General features: G+C 41.5%; 3 protein-coding genes across 6 annotated transcripts; all 3 read left to right on the top strand.

Annotated features, from left to right (window-relative positions):
- Positions 1-268: 268 nt before the first annotated feature.
- znf576.1 (zinc finger protein 576, tandem duplicate 1) lies at positions 269-13,964 on the top strand. Of its 3 annotated transcripts, XM_077526500.1 has the most exons (11): positions 269-372; positions 2,202-2,343; positions 2,413-2,649; positions 3,498-4,007; positions 5,382-8,728; positions 8,800-9,067; positions 9,410-9,601; positions 9,686-9,763; positions 11,000-11,168; positions 11,274-11,436; positions 11,514-13,964. In XM_077526500.1, exons 2-11 carry the CDS (start codon positions 2,232-2,234, stop codon positions 12,696-12,698), a joined length of 6,261 nt encoding a protein of 2,086 aa, XP_077382626.1. In that variant the 5' UTR covers positions 269-372; positions 2,202-2,231; the 3' UTR covers positions 12,699-13,964. The 3 variants fall into 3 exon arrangements, with proteins under 3 accessions (XP_077382626.1, XP_077382625.1, XP_077382624.1); XM_077526499.1 differs by having other exon boundaries at positions 2,202-2,649; positions 11,003-11,168; XM_077526498.1 differs by having other exon boundaries at positions 2,202-2,649.
- Positions 13,965-15,090: 1,126 nt separating this feature from the next.
- On the top strand, positions 15,091-19,914 carry znf576.2 (zinc finger protein 576, tandem duplicate 2). The gene is made up of 5 exons (XM_077526504.1): positions 15,091-15,416; positions 16,163-16,340; positions 16,645-16,760; positions 16,942-17,085; positions 18,394-19,914. Exons 2-5 carry the CDS (start codon positions 16,193-16,195, stop codon positions 19,207-19,209), a joined length of 1,224 nt encoding a protein of 407 aa, XP_077382630.1. The 5' UTR covers positions 15,091-15,416; positions 16,163-16,192; the 3' UTR covers positions 19,210-19,914.
- Positions 19,915-20,465: 551 nt separating this feature from the next.
- On the top strand, positions 20,466-26,628 carry LOC144022059 (uncharacterized). 2 transcript variants are annotated; one of them, XM_077526503.1, is made up of 4 exons: positions 20,466-20,697; positions 20,818-21,524; positions 22,697-23,667; positions 25,198-26,628. In XM_077526503.1, the coding sequence occupies exons 2-4, from the start codon at positions 21,101-21,103 to the stop codon at positions 25,717-25,719; spliced, it is 1,917 nt and encodes a 638-aa protein (XP_077382629.1). In that variant the 5' UTR covers positions 20,466-20,697; positions 20,818-21,100; the 3' UTR covers positions 25,720-26,628. The 2 variants fall into 2 exon arrangements, with proteins under 2 accessions (XP_077382629.1, XP_077382627.1); XM_077526501.1 differs by having other exon boundaries at positions 20,466-21,524.
- The last annotated feature ends 84 nt before the right edge of the window (positions 26,629-26,712 follow it).

Raw genomic sequence — 26,712 nt, 5'->3', positions numbered from 1 at the left:
TTTTGCGATCTTGTAGCCTGCAAAATGAAGAATTAATACATCAATTTAAATAACAGTATCCGTTTAAAAAAAAACACACAAACAGAAAACACAGCTTTTTTCTAATTTCAGTGATTTTTAATTATTCTACACAAATACGGCGGAAACTGGGCAGCATCTTTTCTGCACAGTTTTGGGCACATGAAAAGTCGTTCACTTCACCTTCCGGTCCAGTAGGTGGCAGTAATTGGCTTTGATCACAAGAAGACCCCTCCCCTCTTCGGCGGCTGCTCCGTGATCGTGACGTCACACAGGCTGTGCCTCAGTACCTCCAGTTTTGTGGGCATTGTGAGAAAACGGCGCTGTGACGTATGTGTGGACTATTCACATCAGGTAACACTAAATTACATCTTTATGTACACACTATAATATACACTTAATCGTCCTAAAGGCACAGAAGCAACGGGATTTTATTATAAGACCGTTTAGCAAATAGCAGTGGGATTAATATCGCGGTAAATAACTGAATTTATGCTAACTATGCTACCCTTTATATGTGCAGATAAGGTATACAGTACTTTGTTCATGCTTGTTTACTTTCTGTCCCATCTTATTTTAGTATTGGTCCCAACCCTCCACTGATGCAAGTAAATGTAATTTAAATCCAGCTAGATGACCGACAGCTGCGCTCCACTCCCATCACTCGTCTATTGTAATACAAATGCTTTATCCCATTCATTCTCCTCTCTGTGGCCATCTGGGTAGCGCACAATAAACACTAGCAGATACGCACAAGTAGGTCATTTGGTCCAAATGATGATAATTAAAAAAAATACACTTGTCCCCTCCCCGCAAATTGCAGAATTTCTTCAAATAATGACTGCAGGTGTATTTGCGCAACTACAGGGATAACCTGTGCATAAAAAAAGAGGCTCTTATCTCATTGAAAGGGCTGAAACTTAAAATGTAATTCAGTATACTTAAAAAAAAAGAAAAGAAAAAAAGTCATCAGTAGTGTGGTGATTTAATGATAAATCCCACCTTTTTGAACTATACAGTACCCTGCTCATACATGTTAAGGCTAATTTGCATTCAGAAACCCCTGCACTTGATGAAATGGTAGCATCCAGGGGCGTAGTTACCATTTTAGAAGTGATGGGAACAGAGTACACCAACTTTAATGAGAAAATGATCATCCTTGTTTATTGACTAAATAACCAAACTATATAACTTTGAGGTAAAACAGTCAGACAATTTAATATCCAAAGACAACACTGAAAGCAAAAACTTACTTCAACATTGTTCTCGCTAGCAAGCTTATTTCACACAAAATAAACGTGAAAAGATTTTGAACTATTTTTTTATGATGACATGAAAGATTCAAGGGACATTTAAGCTTGATTTGGGCTCAACAGTGACTGGGTGTGACTTGAAGCCAGTAGCAGATCTTGAATGAATGTGCGTTCTGTTTGTGCTCATGGAAATAAAGCTACTGAATCGGCAACTGGGTCATCGTTAGCCACACACAAGGGCATTACAAAAGTATAGACTGTAAAGGCAGGGTAGGAGTTGAACACAGGTTCCTTTGCACATGCACAAGTCGATATCCCACACTTTGCGAAAACAATTCTTGCATGCTCATTACACACGGATGATAGGGCGCAGGGTGTTTATCTGAAACGACACCAAGTAAAATATTACAAAACTATACAGTTGAGAATGCAGCTTTGATAGAAACTGTGTGGGAATACCAGATGCTAAGTGAAATGCTGTGGAATGAATTGAGCTTCGGATTGATTGGAATTGGTCAAGAAATGTGGAGGGAAGAGGTCTACATGTAAGCGATATTTTAATTTTTGAATTTTTTTGAGAAATGTGATAAACTGTTAACAATATGTCCTCTATGAGCTGAATAGTTTGAAGTTAGAATGGTTAGAAATTGAATTGGTCAAGAGGTAAATATGTAAAATCTTTTAGTTTTGAAATTTTATTGTGAAAATGTGGGTATTTTATTTGGGGATTATGGAAATGCAGAAAATTGTTTCCAATTTTTGTTGAAAGTCTCATTCACTTGTTTTTGTTGTTGTTGTTTTTGTGTGAATTTTTAATGTATTTTTTGTAATTGCGGAAAATAGGTACCTGCACTCCTGAATTTTGTAAATATTGTGAAGCTCTTCAACATCTACACAATAATAGTAATCTTATTTGTGTTGTCCATCCAGAGACGTGTGAACTAGCACAGCATAGGAGCCATGCTGAGCCCAGTCCAGGTGGAGAGTGGCCCAGACCCACCGAGCACCCAAACCGCACTGGATCCACCGGACAATGACACCGATTCTACTCAGGCAGCACCAAGTGAAACAGGTGCACAAGAAGTGAGAGATACAACTGTTGACGAGACCAACAAAACCCAAATTGATAAAACACTCGCAGATGATTCACTTCAACAAGCCGCGGCGACTGTTGAACCCTCAGACAAAACAGAAGGGATGGACGTGGAACAGGGTTCAAAAGCAAAGCCGCCATCAGAGTCGACACTCAAAGCAAACAAAGATCCCGGGACTGAAGAACAAAAGTCAAAGAAGACGAACAGACGTTTCCCCTCCAAGAAAGCCATGGTGGATCCTCTGAAGATGGACATGACCAAGCCATTGGTTATGCCGCTCACATGTGAGTAACTTGACATCGATGTCTCGTTTTGTTGACTCTGAGTACGATTGATGTGGGTTTCAAATGAAATCTCTGATTTGTTTTCCACAAAAACTAGATTTCCAATTTGAAGTCTAACTAGAACAACTAGCCACGAACAGAAAGTTAGTTTTACAATTAATCTACAGATAAAATAAGACAATCGCTACATAGCACGCTGCACGCTCAAAATCTGGAAATGAATCGGTTACAACTGATGTCAGCCATGATGAAGAGTTACATAGTAAATGAAATTATCTAATTTGTGTCTATTTGCACTATTTTGTACCACAGATTCTTGAGATCACACTATTAGAGCTCAACATCATGTTAAAAAAAATGATTTAGCTTTGTTAAAACCCGTTGGCAGTATTGTGACCCGTTTTGGGCTTTTTGATGGTTCTGAGTCTGACCAAGTCATTTCAAAATAAGATACTGCCTACGGGCTACAGGACTGTTAATTTGTTACTGTTTTCTTGCTTTTAATTGTTTCACGCTTTAAAAAAAAAAAAAAAAAAAAAATAAGGAAATAAAAGAAAACACAGATTTTGGATATGATGTAGTTTATCGCCATTCGGGTCCAGACAAATGAATGCCACCACAATGTAACCATTTTTTTTTTAACCAGCTTTGACACTACTCTATACTCAAATATGTTGTTTATCATTGAAATAATTCTGCTTTCATCCATGTTGTAATTGCAAAATCCAGAGGGTAAGGAATGAAATTACAAGTAACGCAGAGAACCACAATGTTCTTGTACAGCTCAGCCGTGACTATTACTATCCAGAATTCCCTCTGTTCTAAAACAAGCTTTGGCTGTTTTTCAGCATCGGAGCTCTCCCTGCAGTGCATCGAGTGCCACATCATCTTCAGTGACACCAAGAGCAAACAGCGCCACCTGAAGCTGAGCCACCCAGTCGAATACGAACAGTGCATGCTGAGGAACTCCCTTTTCACCTGCTATCATTGCGATAGCCACTTCACCAACTCCACCGAGCTCATGGCGCATCAGAAAACCCACGTCGACAGGAAACCCTTCAAGTGTCCTCTGTGCGGCCAGGCCTTTAAAAGGTTATTCGAGCTGACGCATCATAAAAAGGTTCATGTCGGGCAGGATGGTTACACCTGTCCCGAGTGTGGCAAAACATGCAAAACAATAACACTGCTGAAGTACCACAGTCGCGTGCACACTGGAGAGAAGCCATATGTTTGCAAGGAGTGCGGAAGCAGGTTTAGCATGTCCCATGCATTGCAGAAACATTTGCAATCGCACCTGCCGGAAGGTGCCCAAGAAAGGGAAGATGCCAAAACCAAAGCGCAACGGAAGAAAGAGCTTGGTAAGAGAACGTATCGAGATGCACAGTACAATAATCCCTTGTTTCTTGCCGTGATTATTTTCCGGACCGCCCGTAATGCAGACCATGTATTATTTATTATGTTTTAAAACATTATGCGTAATATCAATACAATATGTTTGTGACTTGTAGCTATTATTTTTGTCCACTTGGGATCATCATCCTCACTTTCACATTGCTCTCTGGCAGGGCTCTGCAACATCTGGCTTTGGAGCCACATGTGGCTCTTTAGTCCCTCTCATAAGGCTCCCTGTAAATCTACAAGAAAAAAACATAGTAGAAATTGTTTTTGTTTTACATATTTTAAATGTTTAGATAAAATATTTTTTAATTGAGTTAGACAAAAAATAAATAAATATTTAAAAAAATGTCACACCAAATTTTCCAGTTTTAAGTAAATTATCAGAAAAAGGTAAGATGAAAGGTAGAAGAAAACTTTTTTTTTTAATACCTAAATACCTGACCATAAAATGTCCAAAAACGAAGAGGAAAATTACCATATAATGTACACAAAATTGCCAAATAGTAAAAATAAAAAACGGGGGGAAAAAAAGGCAGAAAACATGTTCAAAGGTATCCATAAAATGTCCAAAAACTACCATATAATGTACACAAAATTACAAAAAACAAAAAAAAAACAACTCAGAAAAATTATTCATTTTAAAAAAACAGAAACAAAAACTTTAAAAAAAAAAATAAGCATAAAATGGCCAAAACCAAAAGAAGAAATCCCCCAAATTACTATAAAATGCCCACAAAATTTCCAAAAATGTCATAAAATTGATAGCAAAAAGGCAGAAACAAATGTAAATTTTTTTTTTAAAAATTGCCATAAAATATCCAAAAAAGGAGAGGCAGAAAATTGACGTAATATGTTCATAAGATTGCCAAAAATGTAACAAATTTGACAGAAAGGCAGAACAGTCTTAAAATGTGTTAAAAACTGTTTAAAAAAAAAATTACACACACAAAAAAATAAAATACTCCAAAAACAGAAGACGAAAGGCAGAAAAAAATGAATCTGAAAGTATTGGATGCCGTATATTTTCTGTTATGGTGCAGCTCTAATTCGCTCTTGGGCCCTCAGTATACTAGACTAACACTAACTACACTGCTTCGTTCATCACAATCTTCAAATGTTTTGCAGCTCCAGACAGATTTTTTATTTATTTGACCTAAAATGGCTCTTTTGACAGAAACGTTTGCTGACCTCTGCTCTATCCGTTTGCGTGGAAAAATAATCACACGATATAGTGAAAACCCCGTGATGTAAAATTAGATCATGTATGATAAAGTAATTTAATGGTGTGAATGTATCAAACACAGTAATATAATTTCTGCCTTCTTTATATTTAGATGCCTTAGCACCCAAGTATCCCTGCTCTGTTTGCAAGGCCACGTTCAAGAGTCCCAAGACACGCCTTCGTCATCTTACAAACAAGCACAGCGTATCACTCAATTCACTTGGAAAACCCATCCGAGCGCGGTCACACTTAAATCACTTGACTCCAGTAATAACGCCGATATCAGTTGCCCAACCGTCATTGCTACAGTTGGAGCCCAATGGGCCGCTTCAGAAAGTTGACGGCAATATTGACACAGAGCCCATACGAAGGCTTATCGAATCTTTGGGAAACGTCCAGAAAGTAAACCAAGTTGTGATTTTGGGTCAAGTGCCAGCTCACGCTCCACCATTGGAAGTTCAGCAGATCTCTGAGCTGTCCAAACCAGTCAATTTAAACCTCAAACTACTCCAATCAGATTCTATGGTCAAGTCGAAGACGGCAGAAGGAGACTTTTCAAACAACTCGTGTGATCCGATGGAACAAACCATCATACTGGAACCGATAACACCTGATGGACAGCTCATCAACCCGCCCTTGTCTGGCTTTGGCTCGCACGTAGTGTCAGGTGAAAGCCTGGCACTTAGTCTTGCTCAAAGCAAACACAGGTTGGAGCCAGAGGGAGAGGTGATGCAGCAAATTCATCCTCAACCTGACATTAATGCAACAAACACCAAACCGTTTGTTTTCCATAATGAAGGAACAGACCCCAAGCAAGACCTTGAGCAAACGTTCATACTAGAACTAACCCCTGCCCTGACACCACCTGTGGAGCAGCAGCAATCACAAAATGAGCAACAAATGGAAATCTCAACCCCTTCATTGGTACCAACCACTGAACTGGAGAAAACTCCCTATCAAAGTATTGTAAGTGAGCATGATACTGGCCCACCAGTCCAATCGTCTGAGCCAATAGTTGAGCAGAACTTGACATCTTTACAAAGCACAGTCCCATTGTTGGGGCCTGCATTTGAGCAGAACTTGACATCTTTCCCCGCTTCCACATTTTCCTCACCACAGGCACCCACACAAGCTTTAGAAGAATCTGGAGCTAAGTCGCAGGAGAAGGCTCAATCACAGGTTCAAAAAGTCAGTCAAGTTGAGGTCCACTCATTATCCGATAGTGGTACCCCCCAGGAGTCCCAAGAGAAGACTACACAAGATGAAGAATTACTGCTTGATCGAAAGCAGGACAAGGATCAGGTGGAAGGTCCGTCTGATGTCATGGATGCTTCTGTCAAAAAGGGTCCTTCACATTCATCCAGCAAGCAGAAACCACAGACACCGGAGTTGCCTATGAATGTCATGTCAGCCCAAGAGCTTGTGAAAGTACGCAAAAGAAAGCCAGCCAGGGCCTTAATCATACAAGGTTATATGCAAGAACTGATAGGGTCCATACTTGATGAAGATCTACAAAGTGATGGCAAACCAGCGAAACGCAAAAGAACAAAAAAGTCTCATCTTGTAAACTTAAGCCCACAAAAGAAAGAAAAGAACAACAAAAAACAAGGAGTGCCTTCTCAGCAATGCCAGCCTCCCCAAGAAGAACCCACGATCGATGCAGCAACAAAATTGTTGGAGTATAAAGTGCCATCAAAGAAGGGAAGAATTGCCACTAAAAGTAAAAAAGCAAAGAACATGACATCTTCATCTGAAGTCAGTATGTCGTTGTTAAGCAAAGATTCACAAGGAAAAGGGAAAATAACCAAGAAAAAAACGAAAAAAGAAGAAAATGTGCCAATAGATAAGCATAAAAGTAAACAAAAGCCTGCAATTAAAAAGAAAATCCAGCCTAAAATAGTGCAAAAAGGTCATTCCAAGAGTAAAAAAGTGACAAAGATTACAAATAAAGCACAAAAGAAAACAGAAGACACAGTGAGCCCAAAAACCAACCAAACCAAAGCCCAAGCAGAGTCACCTGGCGCGGAAGTAACACAAGACTCTCTCCTTTTGCTCAAAGGTCATAAGCAGCCTCAGCTGAAAGTTCACAAACTGGACCCTTCCAAAACATCTGCGCAAGAAATTTCACCTCGGGATAAGCGATCCCAGCAGAGCGCGGACAACCAGGCAAGCCCTAAAACCAAGACTGCCAAGAACCCCAGCAATGTTGCCAAGAAAAAGGGGAAACCCAAAAAGAGCCAAAAGACTCTCTCGTTGCTGTCGTTTCTAAACGCATCCCGTCAATCACCTGAAACTCAGCTTGCCAAGCCCAAGACGGCCCGAAAACGCAAAGCTTCCTCAAACGTGGAGACCGAAGGGGTGATAACCTCGCATTCCAAGCGAGCATTAGAGTGCAAAAACTGCGGGGAGATATTCAATGAAGTTGCTTCCCTTCAGAAGCACAAGGCCATGGTGCATATTTTAGAAAGCCCTGAGCTTACATACACTAATGGCAACATCTTTGAAGGGGTCTCAAGATTAGATGTTGACCATCAAGGAAGAGTTATTCAACTTGTGAATCCGACCACTGGTTGGGATAATGAACGGGAGATGCCATTCGAGGACAGGGAACGAAGTGTCTCATTCCCTGCTTTGAATCCATCTCCATCTTTACCTGCTGACGAAGGCGCCGTTCAGCCTCCGATTTCTCCGGAACCGTTAGACCCGACGAAAAACAGCAAGACTTCTCTTTTGGGTCCTCTCTTTGAAAGCGCCACTCCAATGAAACAAAATAAATCTGTGGTGTCCGTAGACAAACAGCAAGAACGCATGCCCTGTTTAGAATCTGAACATCAGGCCCCCATAGAAGAGGACATCAAGGAGGATGCTATTCTTGAGGTCGATCTCGTTACCGTTGGGGAGCGGAATGAAAGCAACAGTGTGGCTTTGCCTCAAGGCAACCTTTCCCAAGGTGAATCCGTTGAAGATGCTAATTCTGAGGCAAGTAACTTTGAAAAAACTCCTGGCGATCAAGCAAAAGTTGTGAGTAGTTTGCAGTCAGTGTCTTGCTCCACGCAACAAGTCGGGGTTAAGGATGAGGAAGAGGAGGTGCTCGTTCAGAAGGATAAGCAAGCAGGCAAAAGACGACGAGTGCATCAAAAAGTGGACGCCATGTCCGGGAAATGTTTGGAACCGGATGTGACTGCATTCGAGGTGGAACAGGAGGATTGTCAGGTCATTAATGAAAAACCAGAGTGTAATTCCCAAATTAATGATGACGATGAGACAATTGCAAAGACTTCCCTGACAGATCCTGGACCTGATCCCCGTAGAGGCCCTTCTATTATTCCCCAACCACCCTCTATTCCGGATGAATCCAGTGTATCTCGCGGGGATCCAGACAGGGAGAGTCAGCCATCTCCAGGAATCTATCTGGAGAAGATCGTCACAGCTGAACCCGGGTTGGCGACGGAAAGACGGGTAAGAGGTAAAATTCTGCACCAGTGTGTCCAATACTCCACAAACTCAAGGCTATAAACATAATTTTTCAGGATTTGAAGTGCACCGCTGAAAATGAGACGCAAGCTGTGATCAAAGTTGAAGATGGTACATCAGATCCGCTCGTTGGTGCACCCTTGCGTCAAAAAGAGAGCGGCAGATCGGGAGCAGGCATGCAGCCACAGCAGAACAGAGACATTCGGACGGTCCTGGTGAAGCAGGAGAGCAGATTCATGATTAACGACACCCGGTCCACACCGGATAGCGAACGCAGGCAATGGAATGTGGAGCAAGGCGCCGATCGAAACTCTGTCAGCCCATGTAAGTACTCATTTCAGAACAGTTTTTCATTATTTTGGCAATGTTAATGTTTAAACCCGCAGTTACTTTTTACTGGCAGTTTAAACAGCGTAAACCTGATCCAACTTTTCAAGATCAGATTTGGTCACATGAAAAATCTGTGTACGGGAACAACAATTTGTACTTTATTTCTGACCACTACAAACTTGCAGCATACAATGGATAAATGGTGACATGCTTCATAATGCAAATACAATAAATTTGTACAATACCGAAAAAAATTGGGACTTGTGACTCTCAACTTTATGTGCTTAGCTAAGTAAATCTTACTTGTTCAGAAAATTGACATTTGCTTACTTTCAGCCTCAGACTCTGAGGAGACGTCCAGCGACTGCCGCATATCACCTGACTTAATCAGCAAGCAGTGCATCTTTTACCCGGTGAAGGTGGAAGAGAGGGAAGTTCCCCTGGGTGCTGTTCACACTAATGGTGGAAGCCCAGAAGCCTCCACTGATGTCAGACAGACACTACATCCAACCACAGCTTCTCATTTATGTGAGTGTTGGCTGTTTTCGGATGTGCTCACTTCACACGATATAAAAATCTCATGGAAGACCTGTCAATGCTTACGTTGTATAGATCCGGGCGCTCAGCAAGGCGACTATGATATGAGAGGGCCAGAGATGATGGATGTTGACGACTTTGCGGATGGACAAGGTTTGTTTTCGCTTCACTTACAGGTGGCCACGACACACATTTGTTTATTTCCAATAGAGGAAACTATGAATAAATGTTATAGATTTTTAGTTGATTTACACCTAAACCAGCAGTCTTCAACCTACGGCTGTGGATCTCTAAAAAAAAAATTGTTATATATTACCGGTATATATTCTTTAAATGAATTAATATTAGATTTAAAAAAATATATATTTAAAAAAAATGTCTAAATTTGAAAGTTGTCAGAAAAAGAGAGATGAAAGGTAAATTAATTTTTTAATACCTAAACATGTCTAAAAAGTGACCATAAAATGTCCAAAAAGGAAGAGGAAAAGTAGAACATTACCATATAATGTACACAAAACTGCCAAAAAGGTATCTATAAAATGTCCAAAACCAAAAGAAGAAATCCCCCCAAAAAAACATAAAATGTCCACAAAACGTCAGAACAATTGATAGCAAAAGGGAAACAAGAAACAAATGTCAAAAAATAGACATAAAATGTCCAAAAAAGGGAGAAGAGAGGCATAAAATTACCATAAAATGTATTTGTAATTGCCAAATGAATTAAGTCAGAAAATGTTCAAAAAGTAACTAAACTGTCCAAAACCAAAAGAAGAAATCCTGAAATTACCATAAAATGTACACAAAATTGCCAAAAAGTCAGAAAATTTCTTTTTAAAGAAAAAGGCAGAAAATAAAACTTTAAAAAGTGTTGATAAAATGTCCAAAACCAAAAGAAGAAATACCCCAAATTATCAGAAAATGTCCATAAAATGTCAGAACAATTTATAGCCAAAAGGCAGAAACAAATAGCCCCAAAAAAGGAAGAAAAAATTAACAACGTTCATAAAATTGTCAAAAATGTCAGACGTTTGACACAAAGGCAGAAAAGTCTTCAAATGAAAAACTAAGTCTAAAAATTTCCACACACAAAAAATCCAAAAAACAAGACGAAAGGTTGAAAAAAAATGAATCTCAAAGTATTGGATGCTGCATATTTTCTGTTGTGGTGCAGCTCTAATTAGCTCTTGGGCCCCTTGGCACATTAGAATAACACTAACACACTGTTTCATTCATCATAATGATCTCAGATTTTGTGGCTCCAGACCGATTTTTTATTTATTTGACCTAAAAAATGGCTCTTTTGACAGTAAAGGTTGCTGACCTCTGACCTAAACCCATTCAAACATCGTCTTACTATGCAAACAAACATTAATCACGGACAACTTTCAGCAGAAGCAGAGTGTCACAATCAACCGGACGTGCGGAGCTTTCTTCTCCAGACTTCTGACGAAGAGAGAATTTTGGAGTTGTCGCAACCGCATGTTGACGCCGAAGTGGAAGTCTTGGCCTGTTTCGGCAAGAAACACGGCTCACAACAACCGGACGTAACAACACAAACGTAAGGAGCAACTTTTTCTCTTTCTAAAGAAGAAGTGTTAATGTCTGTTAGATAGAAAGTAACACTTTTATTGATACACTATTCTTGATTCTTTGTATTGTCAAGGGTGTCAAGAGAGCCCACCGAGCCCCTTGAGTACTTCTCCAAGTATTTTGATTGGGACACCTGGCTCGAAATAGCCCGCTGCACCAATCAAACCTCCGATTGCGTCACTGCGAGGGAAGTGGCCCAGTTTGTTGGGATCCACATTGCAATGGGAACTTTGAAGGTTTGTACACCCGGTTCTCTTCACGCGTAGATGCAAAACTTAGTTGAAACTAATTTAGTTTGATCGCTTTCTCCCAGTTTCCCAGTCCACGGTTATACTGGGACAACCTGACGAAGGTGCCCCTGATTGCGGAAACCATGACGCTTTCCCGCTTCCTTCAACTGTCGCGGTTGTTGAAGCTTGCTTCCCCTGCCAAGGATCCACATAATAGTATTATGAGAGAAAGGACTCAAATTGACAGGAGCGGCCAACAGGGATTGTCAAATGTATCCGAGGATCCTTTGTGGAAGGTTGTGCCATTATTGAGTCGTTTCCAAAAAGGCTGCCAGTCACTGAGAAGAGAGGGCGATTTTGCTGTGGATCAGTATTTAATTCCGTTAACTGGTAAGGTGCACAATGACAGGCTGGCTCTGCATAGCACCACCTTGATTGGATTTGGGGGGTTTCTCCATCATGTGGACCTGAAAGCGGATCTCTCCGATAAGGAGGATACCATCGAGAAAATGATCCCCAAAGGCAGCACTGTGTTTCTTTGCAAGCAAGAGCTTTCCACTCCGGCCATGCTCGAGCGCCTCCTCGAGGCCGGGATCCACGGCGCGGGCCGGGTGGGCGGAGCGCAGGGCCAGATCGGAGACGAGTTCGTCAGCTCGGACGGCAAGCTGATGCTGCGCCGGTCGCACTGCGGCTTCATCCTCTCCACGGCGGGGAACGGTCACAGGGACGTGGCTTCGCTCATCAGCAACTTTGAGAGCGCTCAGGCGGCGGCTCGCCTCAACAGGGATTTGTTGAATTTGTACTCCATCCCGGTCGCCACCTCACCAACGGGATGGCCTCTCGTTGTGCTCTGGTACCTAACAGATATGGCTTTGGTCAACTCCTGGCTCTTGTACAAACACGATCACCCTTTGTCTTTTTTGGACTTCAGATTGGCAGTATCCAAAGCCTTGATCCATTCCAGCGGCTCAGACCCGCAGAACTCCGTTCTCCCTCAGTCCTCCCCGACGAAAGCACATACTCGAACTGACCCGCCGAACCCCGGCACAGTAGAAGAAAGCCCCCTCCCCGATGCGGCAACACGGTACGACGGTTCGGGCCACTGGCCGGAGCAGCTCGCCGAGGGCGAAGGGGGAAGGTGTCGTTTTGGCGACTGTCAGAGGACATCGCGAGTTCTATGCCTCAAGTGCTGTGTCTTTCTCTGTATATCACGCAACCACAACTGTTTTTTGAATTTCCACAACCAGGGCAGTTCAGGAAACCTCTAGCGCAAGACCTTGTCAGTCTTACTTTTCTGTATGTGACTGTTTTGGTGATTGTGGTAATCACATGAAAGTAGAGGTGTCAAGGTTTGTTAATTGATGAGAATAGTGATACAAACGAACAGCACCAGTAGTTTATTTTATTTTTTTTTATAAATGCTTTTGCACTACGACAGTATTATGCTGAACTACATAAATTCCAAACATAAAGGGGAAGTCAACCCCTGCCAAAATTCTTAACAATATGTTCTATTCAGCCCCAGTAGTCTAAAAACAGTATTCTGCGTTAGTGGAATAACAAAATCCAGCAGTTTTTATCAGTATCAGAAGGGGCCATTTTGCCACTTGCTGTCAAGTGAAAGTGACATCACAGTTGCTTAAGTCAAAGGTCACAACCAATCACAGCTCAGCTTCAGCAAACAAGTGAGCTGTGATTGGTCATTACCGGATTACTGAGCAACTGTGATGTCATCTTCAGTCGACAGCAAGTGGCAAAATGGCCGACGCCTGAGAAGGATCAGAATGGCTGGGTTTTGCTGCATAACTCATATTCTACAAATGTAATATTAATCAGAATGCCATGTTTAGACAATTGAGGTCACATATAATATTGTCATGAAATGTTTGTGGACTTCCCCCTTATTTAAGTTACTTTAAATTACTAGTAATTTATTACATAAGGACCAGCCGTTTAACTGGCAAGAGGCTTTTATTTATACAGATTCATTTTTATTTATTTTTTCCACAAATAAGTAATTGTCATTAATTGAAACACTGGTGCACTATAATAAAATATGATAATGTAATTCATAAAAATACTGTACAAATGCCATTGCGGTAAAGACCCCTGCCGCGACCCATGGTGCCACACAGTAGTGCCACATATTCCCTTTTTTTCCCCCCCCCTTGATGAGGTGTCTATTTGCAGCACAAAGAATCCGAGAATGCTATTTTTTGGAGGATGACACTATTAGGAAATGATGTATTTTAGGGGGATTTTGTGAAAATGTCCTTGACATGGCCTTGAACTAATACGGGAAAATCGGATATCGGAACAATCTTAAATAAATCTCTTTTTTTTGTTTTTTTTGTTTTTGTTTTCTGTCATTCCTCCTTCCCAATGATATGTACTGGCTATGATGGTCATCCAGAACATTTCTGTCATGAAGTAACGACAACAAAAGAAACTAATTGTACAGATTGTGATCTTAAAGCGTGTGTATTCATAAACTACATGAATTTTGCACACTATTAAAGATGTATTACTGTGAAGGTCTTATTGTATGTACCTGCTCATGGATTTGACTCTCAAGTCATATGCTTGTCAACTGTCATGAGTTTTTTTTGGGTTTTTTTTTAAATATATATATATATGTTAATTTAACTTTTCACATATTGTATGTTTCTGAATTGTGCATAATGTTAATTTTATTGTTGATATGTAACATCCATCCATCCATCCATTTTCTTGACTGCTTATTCCTCACAAGGGTCGCGGGGGGTGCTGGCGCCTATCTCAGCTGGCTCTGGGCAGTAGGCGGGGGACACCCTGGACTGGTTGCCAACCAATCGCAGTGATATGTAACATGTTTTTTTATTTTCCCCCACATTAAATGTTTTTTTTTTTTAAGATTGGGAGTTGGGACTATTTATAATGTTGCACTGGAGAAAAGTACTCAATTCAACTTTATTTATAAAGCGCTTTAAGAACAGGCATTGCTGTATACAAAGTGCTGTACATAAACATAAATATCGGCATAAATATGTGCAGTAAAGAATAAGGTAACAAAAGAACAAAGCAAACATTTTTGAAGTGCGAATACAAGTTTGTTTGTTTTTTTACTACAAGTAAATACATTTTACATCAGTAAATTAATAAGTAGGCGAGTGAATAAAGAGATAAATAAATGCATAAGTACCGCAGCAGTGTTGAAAACTGCTGTCGAATTCAACCATGTTTTACATCATTTGAACTTTTATTTCCTGTTGTCACCAAAATTAAGTCCCATGAATATACTTGTTATAAAATAATTTAAAAACACAAGTCGTTTGAAGTTTTGTGCTACAGTAGGTAATAGTTTCAAATGCTGCGCAGCACAAGAATGCATGCCCAGTTAACCTCATGTTTTAATTTGATTGTTTGACATTGTACTGTATGACAGTTCGTTCCTGTAATTATGAATTTACTAGTGCATTAGCGTAGGTTGATGATAACTGAAAAGACCAGCCGTGTCACCAACATGAAAGTTTTTTTTTTTTTCACCCTTCTTCTTTAAATTTAAATATGGCTGGGAAAGCGACGATGTTGCCACGACGCACAGAATCCACTGGAGTGTGTGAGTATCGTAAACATTTAATTTAAAAGAAGGCAACCAATGAGAATATCTAATAATAAACAGCGTCACCAAACTTTGGTCACGTGACCCAGTCCCCATTGAATCATTCAGTCATAACCGAATGAGTTAAATTATATTTCTTTTTTGCTTCAGTTTGGTTACAAGTACACGTTTCAAATGCTGCATGCAAACACGTGTGCGTACAGTTCAAATTTGTTTGGCTTGAAGGCTCGTTTCTCTTCGTTTACTTGGTGGGTAGAAACGGCAGCCATCTTAGTTGTCCTAACGGCTATGGTCTCGCATCACGGAAGTGTCCGACTCGGTTCTGTGCGTTTACTTCTCTGGGGTCAAGTCTGTCAGTCCAGCTACATTCAAAGAGCGATTTGAGGTAACGTACTTGTCCATCAATATGTTATTTTGAAAACGAGTCTTTATTTATAGATATTCGTCTGCACTGCGATCATTTGCAAAATATGTTAGGAGGCGTTATCCGCTGGGCCAAACTTACTAAAATACACGAAAAGTGTACGATCCGCTTTGAGCGGCATTCTGTGTTGTTAGCGCTAACTAGCAGAGCTTAGCATGCTAGCTTAGTATTACGTTGGTTCGGTATTGTGTAGTTACTGTATTAAAGCAGCTATATTTATAGTACGTACACACGAACTATGGATATATGAACACTTTGAATATTTACAGTGCTCAAGAAGATTAATGTATACATAGATAATAGCGCGTGAAATTGCTAGTTACATGGTGCTAACGAGTCGGGCACGCTAGCGGCCTGGGAAGGCTGAAACGCAAACTGACGTGAACGATAAGCGGAAATAAAACAACCCAATACATTTACGTCGTAAATACGTTGTAAATGTGCAGATACGTTTACGAGTGCAGCCTGTATCTTGAATTAATTGCACCTTCATTATTCGGTACCTCGCGAATATTTGTAACCGTACGGAACGAGATTTTGAATTATTATTTATTTTTTTTCCAACTTGTAACATAAATAGTCCAGTTCAAGATGACTGAGAATCAAAACAGACATAAATAACCATCAACAATTTGTAGCAAATTTATGTTGATTTTGTGAGAGTTGATTAAATGATTTAGGCAACTAACTTGTTTAATTTTGTACAGGATTTCACTGTGGATTCGTAACATTCCACGATGGACTCTGACATTTTAAACATCGAAGATATCGTGATGGGACGGGGACTGCCGAATCCAACCCCAGAAGCCCCCCCTGAAAAACCGGTGGAGCCTTTCAGGCCGCCCATCACTTTGAATGGACCTCTCGCGCCCACAGCGCAACCCTGTGAGTAAAAAATCTCATCCTATTGCACCACATCCTATTGACTAAGTCAAAACTCAAATTCAAATTAAACTGTCAATATTTGGAAGTCTCTTTGTTTTGGCTAAAAATATACACACAAACACAAAGCATGAATCATTTGACTAGTAGCAGAAAACTGTGGTCAAATGTTAGGATTTTCATGGCCTACGAAACATCTTCAAGGCTGAATTCCTGTTTTTAATTCAACTTCCTGATTTATCATGACGCAGATGAATGAGAGTTGCACTGGCATTCTCACCTGTTGACTTTTCTTCCATCCCTTCAGACCAGCATGAGAATCTGCAATGCTTCCAGTGCTTCATCACCTTCTGCAATGCCAAAGCCAAGGAAAGACACATGAAGAAGAGCCATCGGGAAGAGTACAAGCAACAACTTCAACAGGTCTGCTTTCTTCAATCTGCTGCCAATCTGTTAAATGAGTGTTAAATTATAATGTAACAAATAGATTCTAATAATTAATTTCCACATAAATGATGACAGTTTAGCGACTTGGGGAAATATTATGGCTTGTTGTTGTCCTTTTCGTAAACGAATCCTAATCTCCTGTTTCACTCACCAACAGGGCAACACGCTGTTTACGTGCTACGTGTGCGACCGCACGTTTTTATCATCCGAGGAGCTGACTCTGCACCAGCCGACACACAGCAAGGATGACAAGCCCTTCAAGTGTGCCCCTTGCAAGGAGAGCTTCAGAACATTCACTGAAGTGAGACCAAGATCAGATTTTTATCTTAAAATGTTGTAGTTAGATAGCACGGTGTCTTATTAGTTTAGCACGACTACCTCACGGTTTTGAGGTTCTGTGTTCAAATCTTGGTTCGGGCTTTACTTTGTGAACGTTACATGTTTTACCCATGATTGCGTGAGGTTTGTTAGAGTGCTCTGGCTTCCTCCCACTTTCCAAAAACATGACTTTAAACTGTCCATAGATGTAAATAATAGAAATGTTCCAAAAATGAAAAAAAAATAATAATAATTCAATCATCATTTAGTACGATTCAGAATTAACATAAAATGTCCCAAAATCAATTTTTATTCATTTATTTTATAATTTATATTTTGCCCTTGTTTGTGTGTGTCTTTATTAGAAGTGCTGTTCATGTTGTACAAGATTTGGCCACCAAGGGGCAGTGTGGTTCCACATGTTCGGTTACACTGTTAAGTTGTAGCCACATTAGAGAGCAGAGGAAAAAAAAGTTATGCTAATAAAAGTTGGGGGGTTTTGCAGCATAAGAAGCGCATATAACTGTGAGTAGGGCTGTGCAATTAATCCAGAATTTCAATTACAATTTCAATTACGACACTCCACAATTACAAAAACAGCATAATCGTAAAAAAAGAAAGATTAAAATATTTTTTTGAGTTGTTTACATTTTTACATTTGCACCTTTTTTAAATTTTAAAATATCTAATTTAATAAATTGTGTTTCATCCAAAAGGAATTTGCATAATTAGTGTTTCAAAGAATTTTATTTGTCATAATATTTATTTATTTATTTTACGTTGAAACATTTTCTTGTTTTGTACCAAAATATAAATGATTGTACTACTGCACAGTGCACATGCTGCACTCCATACTCAAGTTTTTGCCAACATAAATAAATATATAATTCTGTTTGGTCTAAAAGGAACTTTCATAATTATTGTGTTTCTATTTTTTTTTTAATTGGTCTTAATATTTTTAAATGCTGAAACATTTTCTTGTTTTGTACCAAAAAAAGAAATAATCGTTTGAAAAAAAAAATGATTTCAATTATTGCCAAAATAATATGATTATTATTTTTTCCCATAATCGAGCAGCCCTAACTGTAAATATGGAATAATGTTAAGATGCTTCTCTATATGCATCCCTGAAGCAGTTTGTATGAATCGCCGTTCTTTTGAGTGTTAAAAAAACTGCAGCGAGTAGCGCGCTAATCAGGATTGTGAATGGTAGAAAACAGAAGGATGGATGTTTTCCTTTTTTTCCATTCTTGTGATTCATGTTTTTTTTTTTGTTTTTTTTTCCCCCCAGCTCACAACACACAGAAGGCACGTGTGTCCAGAGAAGCAGCTGCCGTGTAAAGACTGCACCGAAACCTTCCGGAGCGCCGCGATGCTGCGTACGCATCGTCTGGCCCATCACCCCCGCCCCGACGTCGAGGCAACCGAACATCCTGACGAGCCCGCAAAAAGCCACCGCTGCAAGAAGTGCGGCCAGGGCTTCGACAGCGAATCGGAGCTGAACGAACACGAGCTGAAGTATCCCGAAGGGCAGCAGTGCAACGGCGGCGCCCTGCCGGCCAAGAAGCGCGGGCGGCCAGTCAAGACGGAGGACGCAGCGAGCGGTGAGAAAAGGGGAAAGCGGAAGAAGAAAGACGAGGAAGAGGAGGCGGCTATTACAGGCACCGCCCCCGAGACGCCAGCAGCCCCGGCGGAGGAGAAAGCAAAAGTGGGCGGAGCAAAGCGAGGTCGCCCTCCTAAAGCGGCAGTCGCCATAAAATGCGAAGCCAAAGAAACCGCCGACGGCGACGAAGCGGCAAAGGAGGCGAAAGCGGAGGCGGCGGCGCCCCGGCAGCACGCGTGCCCCGATTGCGAGCTCTCCTTTCCCAGCGCGCTGCAGCTGCGCACTCACAAGAAGGAGAAGCACACGGTGCGGAAAGCCCACCCGTGCGCCGAGTGCGAGGAGAGCTTCGCCCGGCCCGAGCAGTTGGAGGCGCACATGTCACGCGCGCACGCCGTCGGCCGCTTCGCCTGCCCCACCTGCGGCAAGAGCTTCGGCCGCGAGCGCACCCTGATGGCTCACCAGAAGACCCACCCCGAGGAGCAGCCCGAGACCCCCAAAAGATAATCGTGACCGGCAGGTAGAGGAAGTGACAAGGAGCGCTTGATTCTTAAGCTGATGACGTTTTTGACAAATGGCATTGTAGGAAGTTTGTACTTCAAGCGGTATCTTACATGGGACATCTCATTGACTAGCTAAATGTTTCCTTACTGTTAACTAAACAATAGTTGATTTGTAAAAACATAGTTTTGATTCAGTTAAAAAAAAAAAAAAAAAAACTTGTTTTTTTTTTAATGTGTGGTGTGAATTTTTATTTTGTTTTCTGGTTAACAAAAAAAGATTTGAATAAGTGCATATTTTGTAAGCTATTAGATGCCATGTTTTAACTTGTACAGCCTCTGGTTCATATGTATTTTTTTACACCTAATGTTCTGATCATGGCTCTATCTAAATTAACATGCCGACATTTTTTTAAGTAGACTTCATTATTTTGTTTGCTGACTGCTTTAGGTTCAATGTGGACAATTGAGCCACTATAATCATAATTTGTAATGACTGCTCCTTTCCTTTTTCACTATCATGAATTACTGTCATAGACATTTCGTGAATGAAACTTTTGGCTCTACCGTGCGTATAGAGTCCCACAGTAAATAATGTATATTAAGTGTCTTCTCTCTGAATTGTTTCCCACTGCTGTGTTTGGACAATGCAAATGCAAAATAATACAAATAAAAAAATGGCTCTAGCCTATGCAGGCTTTTGAACAAGTCATTTGTGGTTTCCTCTTTCAAGTCAACATAATGCTCAGGTTTAGTTGAGTTTCCCTTGCCCCTCATTAGCTTCTTTCGATAAGTTTTAATAAGTGAAATAAGGCGCTACACAAGCATAAAAAGTCTAAAACTGAAATAAAACAGGCAATCAGCAATTCAATAAACAAATGCTGTTGTAACAGTGGCAAAAAAGCACGCATTAAAAGTATCCATCGTAAATTGAACATGAACAGCACAGTTGACCTCGTGGTTAGCGCCTGACCGTCCTGTGTGATGTTCCACCCACATTCTAAAAAAACAGCGCATTTAGTTCATTCGATATTCTCTCTAAGCGTGAATATGAATGATAATTTGGGTATTTGTGTCCTTGCCTTGTACACTTGTCTCTCCCAAAGATAGTCCTTTTTTTTATTTTTATTTTTTTTTAAAAATGGACACGCGATTTAGTAAATTATTGAATAGTTGAATGGATGGAAATTATGTCGTAAGTCATTAAAAACGACTTCATTGACAACTTGAGTTTAAGACACGCAATACCATTCCGGACCAATAGGTGCGCTGTCAAATCCACGGCTACTTCCTGCCTTTGTGGTGCCTTATGTTTTCATCGCTACCCAAAAAGAGTCGAGCGTTAACTGTAATTGCGCCGTTAAAACGCATCGTTTCGTCATATCGCCGGAGGACGTCTTCCTATTTTATTCTTCCTTTATACAAGGAAACTGACTATGTTGATTATTCGGGGCGTGGACCGAGATCAGACGAGAGCGGCGAGTCTTTTTGCCAGGTGAGCGGCGTGCCCAATTCAGGTGGATTCATGCCGGAATTCCAAGGATGTTTTCAACAAAGCAAATGTGGTGCAAATGCCACGTTCGAAGGATTTAACACCTGTCTAACTGTTTGACAGGTGCGGCTGACGACGTTCTCAGAACAAGTATGTAGAAAACGTGCTGTAATATCATCTAACTCTTGAGTGTTGGATGTTAAGGGCAGGCCTGATGATTGCCCATTGACGTCATCAAATACTAAAGACAAAGTAACATTTCAAGGGAAAAGAAACAAGGGACATTTTAAGGTCGAACAAGTCGGGGAGTAAGCGTGGGGAGTCGTACCAGCAACCTAAGTGCATCAGCAACTGTGCCATCCGTGACCAACTGCCTGCTTTTGTGTTCCCCTCACCGGGTGGCACAATGTCTGTTCAATACACAATTGATATTCAACTGACAGAGTTGGGCTTTCCCGACGTCCTCCAGCCTCCAGAAAGCCTCTCTACATCATGTGACGACTCTCAGTCACCTTGCCTCTCTCCCGCTTTGACGACCCCTCCTGACCCACCCAGGGAAAGCCGGCTGGTAAAAAGTCAGCCATCCAAGCAGCCCAAAGGCCAGCAGGTCCGCGCCTCACCTGCGCTCCGAGCATCACCGAGTCAGCAGCTCCAACCATCACAAAGTGGACAGGAGGCTGGCGGTGCGGCGACCCCCCTGCGAGAGGATGGGAACACGCCGGCAGCACCCCAGCAGCAATCAGAGGAGAGCGACTCCGATGACAGCGATGTTTCGATGGTGTGCCAGGAAGATGAAGATGAAGAGGATGACTATGAGGATGAAGACAACGGTAGGACGAGTGTGGCATGGTATGGCCTTATTGATGTGCAACATGCGTTAGTTTGTGCAGTCCGTCATAAGTTTACAGAAAACCTGAAAATTGTAAGAAATTACATTGGGGGTTTTAGTATCATAGTTTGTAGTATAATTACAATTTAAACTATTCATGTAGGTCAAGGGTCATAAGAGCCATTTAGGCCAAATGAATAACAACAAATGTGTCTGGAGTCACAAAACATTTGTGACGAAGTAAAGCGTGCGTTAGTGTTAGCCTAATGCTAATTATAGCTGCACTACAACACACAAATATGCAGCGTCCAATTCATTTTCTTCTACCTTTTGTCTATAGATTTTGGATTTTGTGTGTGCGTGTGTGTGTAATTTTTCATACTTCTTTCTGTTAAATTTCTGACATTTTTGGCAATTTTATGGACAGATGTTCATTTTCTGCCTCTATTCCTTTTTTTGGACATTTTATAGCTTTTTTTTTTTTTAATTCTGCCTTTTTTGCTAGCAAATTTTTGGCAATTTTGTGGACATTTTATGGTAATTTTTGGGATTTCTTCATTTGTTTCTGGACATTTTGTAGTTACTTTATGAACGTTTTCTTTTCTGCCTTCTTTTCTGTTTCTTTTCTGGCTTTTTATTTTCTCTCGCAATATTTTGATGGCCCTTTTCTGCTTTTCTTTTGTTTTTGGACATTTTAAGTCATTTTTTGAACATTTTCTTTTCTTGCTTTTTTTTTTTTTTTTTTTTTTTCAATTCTCGGACATTTTTGGCAATTTCATAGACATTTTATGGTAATTTTCAACTTTTCCTCTTCCTTTTTGGACATTTTATGGTCACTTTTTGGATGTTTTTAGGTAATTAAAAAAAAAAATTAATCATTTTTTGACAACTTGTAAATTCAGACTAACATATTTTTTGGGAATATTTATTCATTTTTTAAATCTAAAAAAATAAATAAATAAAATACAAATAATAATGTGGAAAAAAAAACTAATTTCTACTCACATTTTTTACCCCTGATGTAGGCAATTTTAATCATTTTAGTTTGTGGAGCTGGCAATTACTCAGTTTTTCACGAGTCATAGCAGGGCTCTGCATTTTCTAGGTACAGAATTTCCTCGCGAGCAAAAGCCAAACAATCTCACACCTCAACCGTCATTGTGTTCCCTCCAGAGCCGGCAAATTCCGGCGACCACGTCTGCGGCGTGTGCGGCCTGCGGTTCTCGTCCGACTTCAAGCTGCAGGACCACGTGAATCTGCACACGGGGGCGCGCCCGTACTGCTGCGCCGAATGCGGCAAGCGCTTCTCGCAGATCCACAACTACCGCGTGCACCTGCGCACGCACCGCCCCAAAAAGACGGTCCGGCCGCACTGCCGCATCTGCCTCATGTCGTTCGCCTCGCACAAATCTCTGGAGCACCACCTGTCCGTCACCCACTTCGAGCACCAGTTCTACGAGTGCGACCTGTGCAAGCGCGTGTTCACCAACCTGAAGGCCTGCGAGCACCACGTGGCGCTGCACAGCTCCATGCCGGAGGTCGTGTGCGAAAAATGCGGCCGGCATTTCACGCAGGCGAAATCCCTCAAGCGCCACCAGAAGAAGGCGTGCTACCGCGTCTTTAAATGCACCGACTGCGCCGAAACCTTCGGCAACAAGAACTCCCTGCTCAAACACAGCTTCTCGCACCTGGGCCTGCTGCCGTACACGTGCGTCAGTTGCCGCTGTCACTTCCGCCTGGCCAAGCTCTACCGCCAGCACAAGTGCGAGCCCTGGCGCATCCACTGCGTGGCGTGCCTGAGGGAGTTTTCAAACCAGGGGGACTTCCTGCGACACAAGAAAGACACGGGCTGCTGGGGCAGCCGTGACGTCAAGGGGGACGAGATCCGGTGCCTGGAGTGCGGCCTCAGCTTCAGCACCAGCGAGGAGCTCAAGAAACACGCCGGGGCCCACCAGAGGGTGCTGAAATGCGCCGAGTGCGGGAAGGGCTTCCGCTCGGCCTTGCTGCTCATGTCGCACATGGGCGGCCATGCCGGCAACTCTCCTTGCCTCTGCCAGAGCTGTGGGCTGGGCTTTCCTCATCAGCAAAACTACGACAGCCACCTGAAGACGTGTGGACAAACGCCTCAGACAAACAAACCTGCGGTAAGTGTGAATGAGGGATTTTTTTACATTTTTTTAATACTTTTCCTACATTTTATTACGACGGCGTATTACGGCCATGTATACATTATTTATTTATTTTTTAAAGAGGGCGGGGGCAATATTCCGGCGACTTTCTAAAGTGAGGGTTTCCAATTCCAATAATTCCAATTAACCTGCCATGCACGTCTTTGGAATGTGGGAGGAGACCGGAGTACCCGGAGAAGACCCACGCAGGCACAGGGAGAGCATGCAAACTCCACCCAGGAAGGCCGGAGCCTGGGCTCGAACCCGAGTCCTCAGTACTGGGAGGCGGACGTGCTAACCACTCATCCACTTTAAGTCCATCCATCCATCCATCCATTTTCTTGACCGCTTATTCCTCACAAGGGTCGCGGGGGCTGCTGGCGCCTATCTCAGCTGGCTCTGGGCAGTAGGCGGGGTACACCCTGGACTGATTGCCAGCCAATCTCAGGGCACACAGAGACAAACAACCATCCACACTCACACGCACACCTAGGGACAATTCGGAGCGCCCAATTAACCTGCCATGCATGTCTTTGGAATGTGGGAGGAGACCGGAGTACCCGGAGAAGACCCACTTTAAGTCAATTTGTTAAAATGTATATTTACTTTCCAACATTAGTATTTAAACTTTTTTTTTTTTTCCTTTTTTTGTACAAGTATCTAAGTTGATGTGTCAAATCTGCTGTTCTCCGTCATTCACTTGTATTTACCTAAAGTATGCTAGCTTCTGATTGGTTAGTGCTAGTCAGCTGATAGGGGATCCGGAAGTGTTGGCGCTCAAGCTGCCTTGAATGACAAGTAATTTTTTAAATTAATAGTGAATCTACTTTACACATCTACACATCTACGTTAATAGTTTGAATCATTTCTCTTTGATTGTATAAAGCTCAAATCTATGGAGTCACAGGAGTGCCAAAATTAATAGGAAATACAAACACAATCCGTAAAAGAGAACATTTACAAATGCTTTCTCCATTTGGCTTTTGCTTATATCGTTTTGTTTTTGCATGGACTTGAATACCTCACGTCTCATAAAAACAATTGCCCCACCCATAGCAATGGCCCTGGGCGGACCATTTGTTTTTACGAATGCGTGCTTGTCAAGACTGAAGTGTTTTTTTGGGGGGGGGAAAAAGCCCCGCCCCTAATCTGTCAAGCCTGACTAGTTGATACCTGATCACATGATTCTCCACAGTTGCTCAGCGCGTGTGCTCCTCCAACAAATCCACCCATGCTGGTACTTCTCACCGCTGGTGTTCCTCAGGCTTCTATCCTAGGGCCCCTCCTGTTCAGCTTTTACTTACTTTCCCTTTCACCACCAAATTCAATTGATACTTGACACATAACTCTATCAAACTAAACTTACAAACTTCAGGTTGTTCTCATCAGCAAGAAATCTACAAGAGCCTAAAACTCGGCTAATTTTTTGCAGGTTGTGCAATGTTAATTAAAGGTTGATTTTTCTCGTACCCACGTGAATAAATGGTCTTTTTGCTCTCATTTTAGACTGCTACAAAGAAACAGGCTTCATTGAAGAAGCCTCTTGAGACAATTCCCCCAGCATCAACACGCCCAGTGCAAAAAAACAACCCTGCTTCTTCACCCGTCGCCAACTCTGCTCTTCTTCAGCTCGCGGCAGGGGACAATCCCGCCTCCGATGGCTGCTGGAAGCTAACCCTCGACAAAATGCCACCACCCGGTTCCAATCTTCTCCTGTTTGTTCCCGCCAACACGGAGGGCCTGGCGCTTCCGCCGGGGATCGCGCAGGTTGTGCCAGACGTCCAAAATCTAGCAGCGCACCAGACGTTTGTTCCTGCTCAACAGCTCGGCGTGCAGCCGCCGATCCAAGATGCAGATTTTGAACCGATGGATTTATCCAAGAAAGCGTCCGATCCAACGCCCCCTGTGGTTAAAAGTGAGCCGGTGGAGGACGAGATGTCGGGAGAAGCGATAAGCAAAGATGGCGTGATGGATCTCTCGACAGCTCCCATAAAAAAAAGTGAGCCTCCATCTGTTGACTCATTTTAGGAAGGGATTAAAATGGAGGTTGACTTTTACGCGAAAGATTTGTAGATGATATTTAGTGCCCTCAGCAATACAGGTATCATTTAGGTTAGATTCTTTTATTAAAAAAATATTCCAAATAAAAATAACGTGTGTTAAATGATACCATTAAAATTCTTTCTCAATTTACACAAACACAAGGGGGGGTCGTGTTACTGTTTTTTTTTTTTTTTTTTTTTTTTTTTAAATGTTCAACAGACATTGAAATACAGTATAAACACTGGGTTTCGTATTGCAATACTTGAAATGTTTTTTTTTGTAGCATTTTAAATGCTTATTTCTTCATGCAAATTCTGCAAGCAGATTATTATATGACAGCGCTTTTGAGTATAGATAAACTTAATGCATGCATGTTGTACTGTTTTATTTTGGTGGCAATACATTGTCTATGATAGCAGTTCATGCAAACTTAGAATGCCTCTTTTGTGCAAATGATGAGAAAGTTGTCATGGAAGTGAGCCAGTTCGCATGCTTTGGATCGTAGGCTGCTCCGTTTCAGTAGTAAGTCCACACTTTGAGGATGCAGGTAGAAATTGTAGGTCAATTTAATGACTCCAGTGAGGAGGTGAAGGTTGAGTTTTGTTTAGAACTTTAGATATTAGACTGAACTGAACAGTGTGACTGCTGTATGAGAGATTCATAAAAAAAGGTTGAGTGAGGCACATCCACTTACAGGTACGTATTTTACTGACAACCACAAATAAGATCATCTGTCTATTACATGTAGTCTCTACTCAGGAATAGTGCTTGGGATTTGCATTTTAATGCATGTGGTATTTTTTAAGCAACATTTGTTTGTTGGAGGAGGAATGTCGTTAAATGCGTACTGATTTCATAACTGCACAAATAAAGGTTTGTGGGAAAGATGATATACATACTGTTATATTAATTTGTGTTTTTTTTGGGGGGGGGGCATACAATGCTGAAATGGCTTGACCTATACTAACATTCATATAT

The sequence above is a fragment of the Festucalex cinctus genome, chromosome 7, assembly GCF_051991245.1.
Source record: "Festucalex cinctus isolate MCC-2025b chromosome 7, RoL_Fcin_1.0, whole genome shotgun sequence".
Taxonomy (NCBI): domain Eukaryota; kingdom Metazoa; phylum Chordata; class Actinopteri; order Syngnathiformes; family Syngnathidae; genus Festucalex; species Festucalex cinctus.
Note: the sequence above shows the minus strand (reverse complement) of the source record. Positions and strands in the feature narration are given on the sequence as shown.

Bases quoted from the DNA above. Each gene is read 5' to 3' on its own strand.
- znf576.2 (XM_077526504.1), top strand. From the start codon at position 16,193: ATGGACTCTGACATTTTAAACATCGAAGATATCGTGATGGGACGGGGA. The intron at 16,341-16,644 runs GTGAGTAAAAAA...CCATCCCTTCAG, and splicing joins CGCGCCCACAGCGCAACCCT to ACCAGCATGAGAATCTGCAA. The intron at 16,761-16,941 runs GTCTGCTTTCTT...ACTCACCAACAG, and splicing joins ACAAGCAACAACTTCAACAG to GGCAACACGCTGTTTACGTG.
- LOC144022059 (XM_077526503.1), top strand. From the start codon at position 21,101: ATGTCTGTTCAATACACAATTGATATTCAACTGACAGAGTTGGGCTTT. The intron at 21,525-22,696 runs GTAGGACGAGTG...TGTTCCCTCCAG, and splicing joins CTATGAGGATGAAGACAACG to AGCCGGCAAATTCCGGCGAC. The intron at 23,668-25,197 runs GTAAGTGTGAAT...CTCTCATTTTAG, and splicing joins CTCAGACAAACAAACCTGCG to ACTGCTACAAAGAAACAGGC.
- znf576.1 (XM_077526498.1), top strand. From the start codon at position 2,232: ATGCTGAGCCCAGTCCAGGTGGAGAGTGGCCCAGACCCACCGAGCACC. The intron at 11,169-11,273 runs GTAAGGAGCAAC...TGTATTGTCAAG, and splicing joins CCGGACGTAACAACACAAAC to GGTGTCAAGAGAGCCCACCG. The intron at 11,437-11,513 runs GTTTGTACACCC...GCTTTCTCCCAG, and splicing joins TTGCAATGGGAACTTTGAAG to TTTCCCAGTCCACGGTTATA.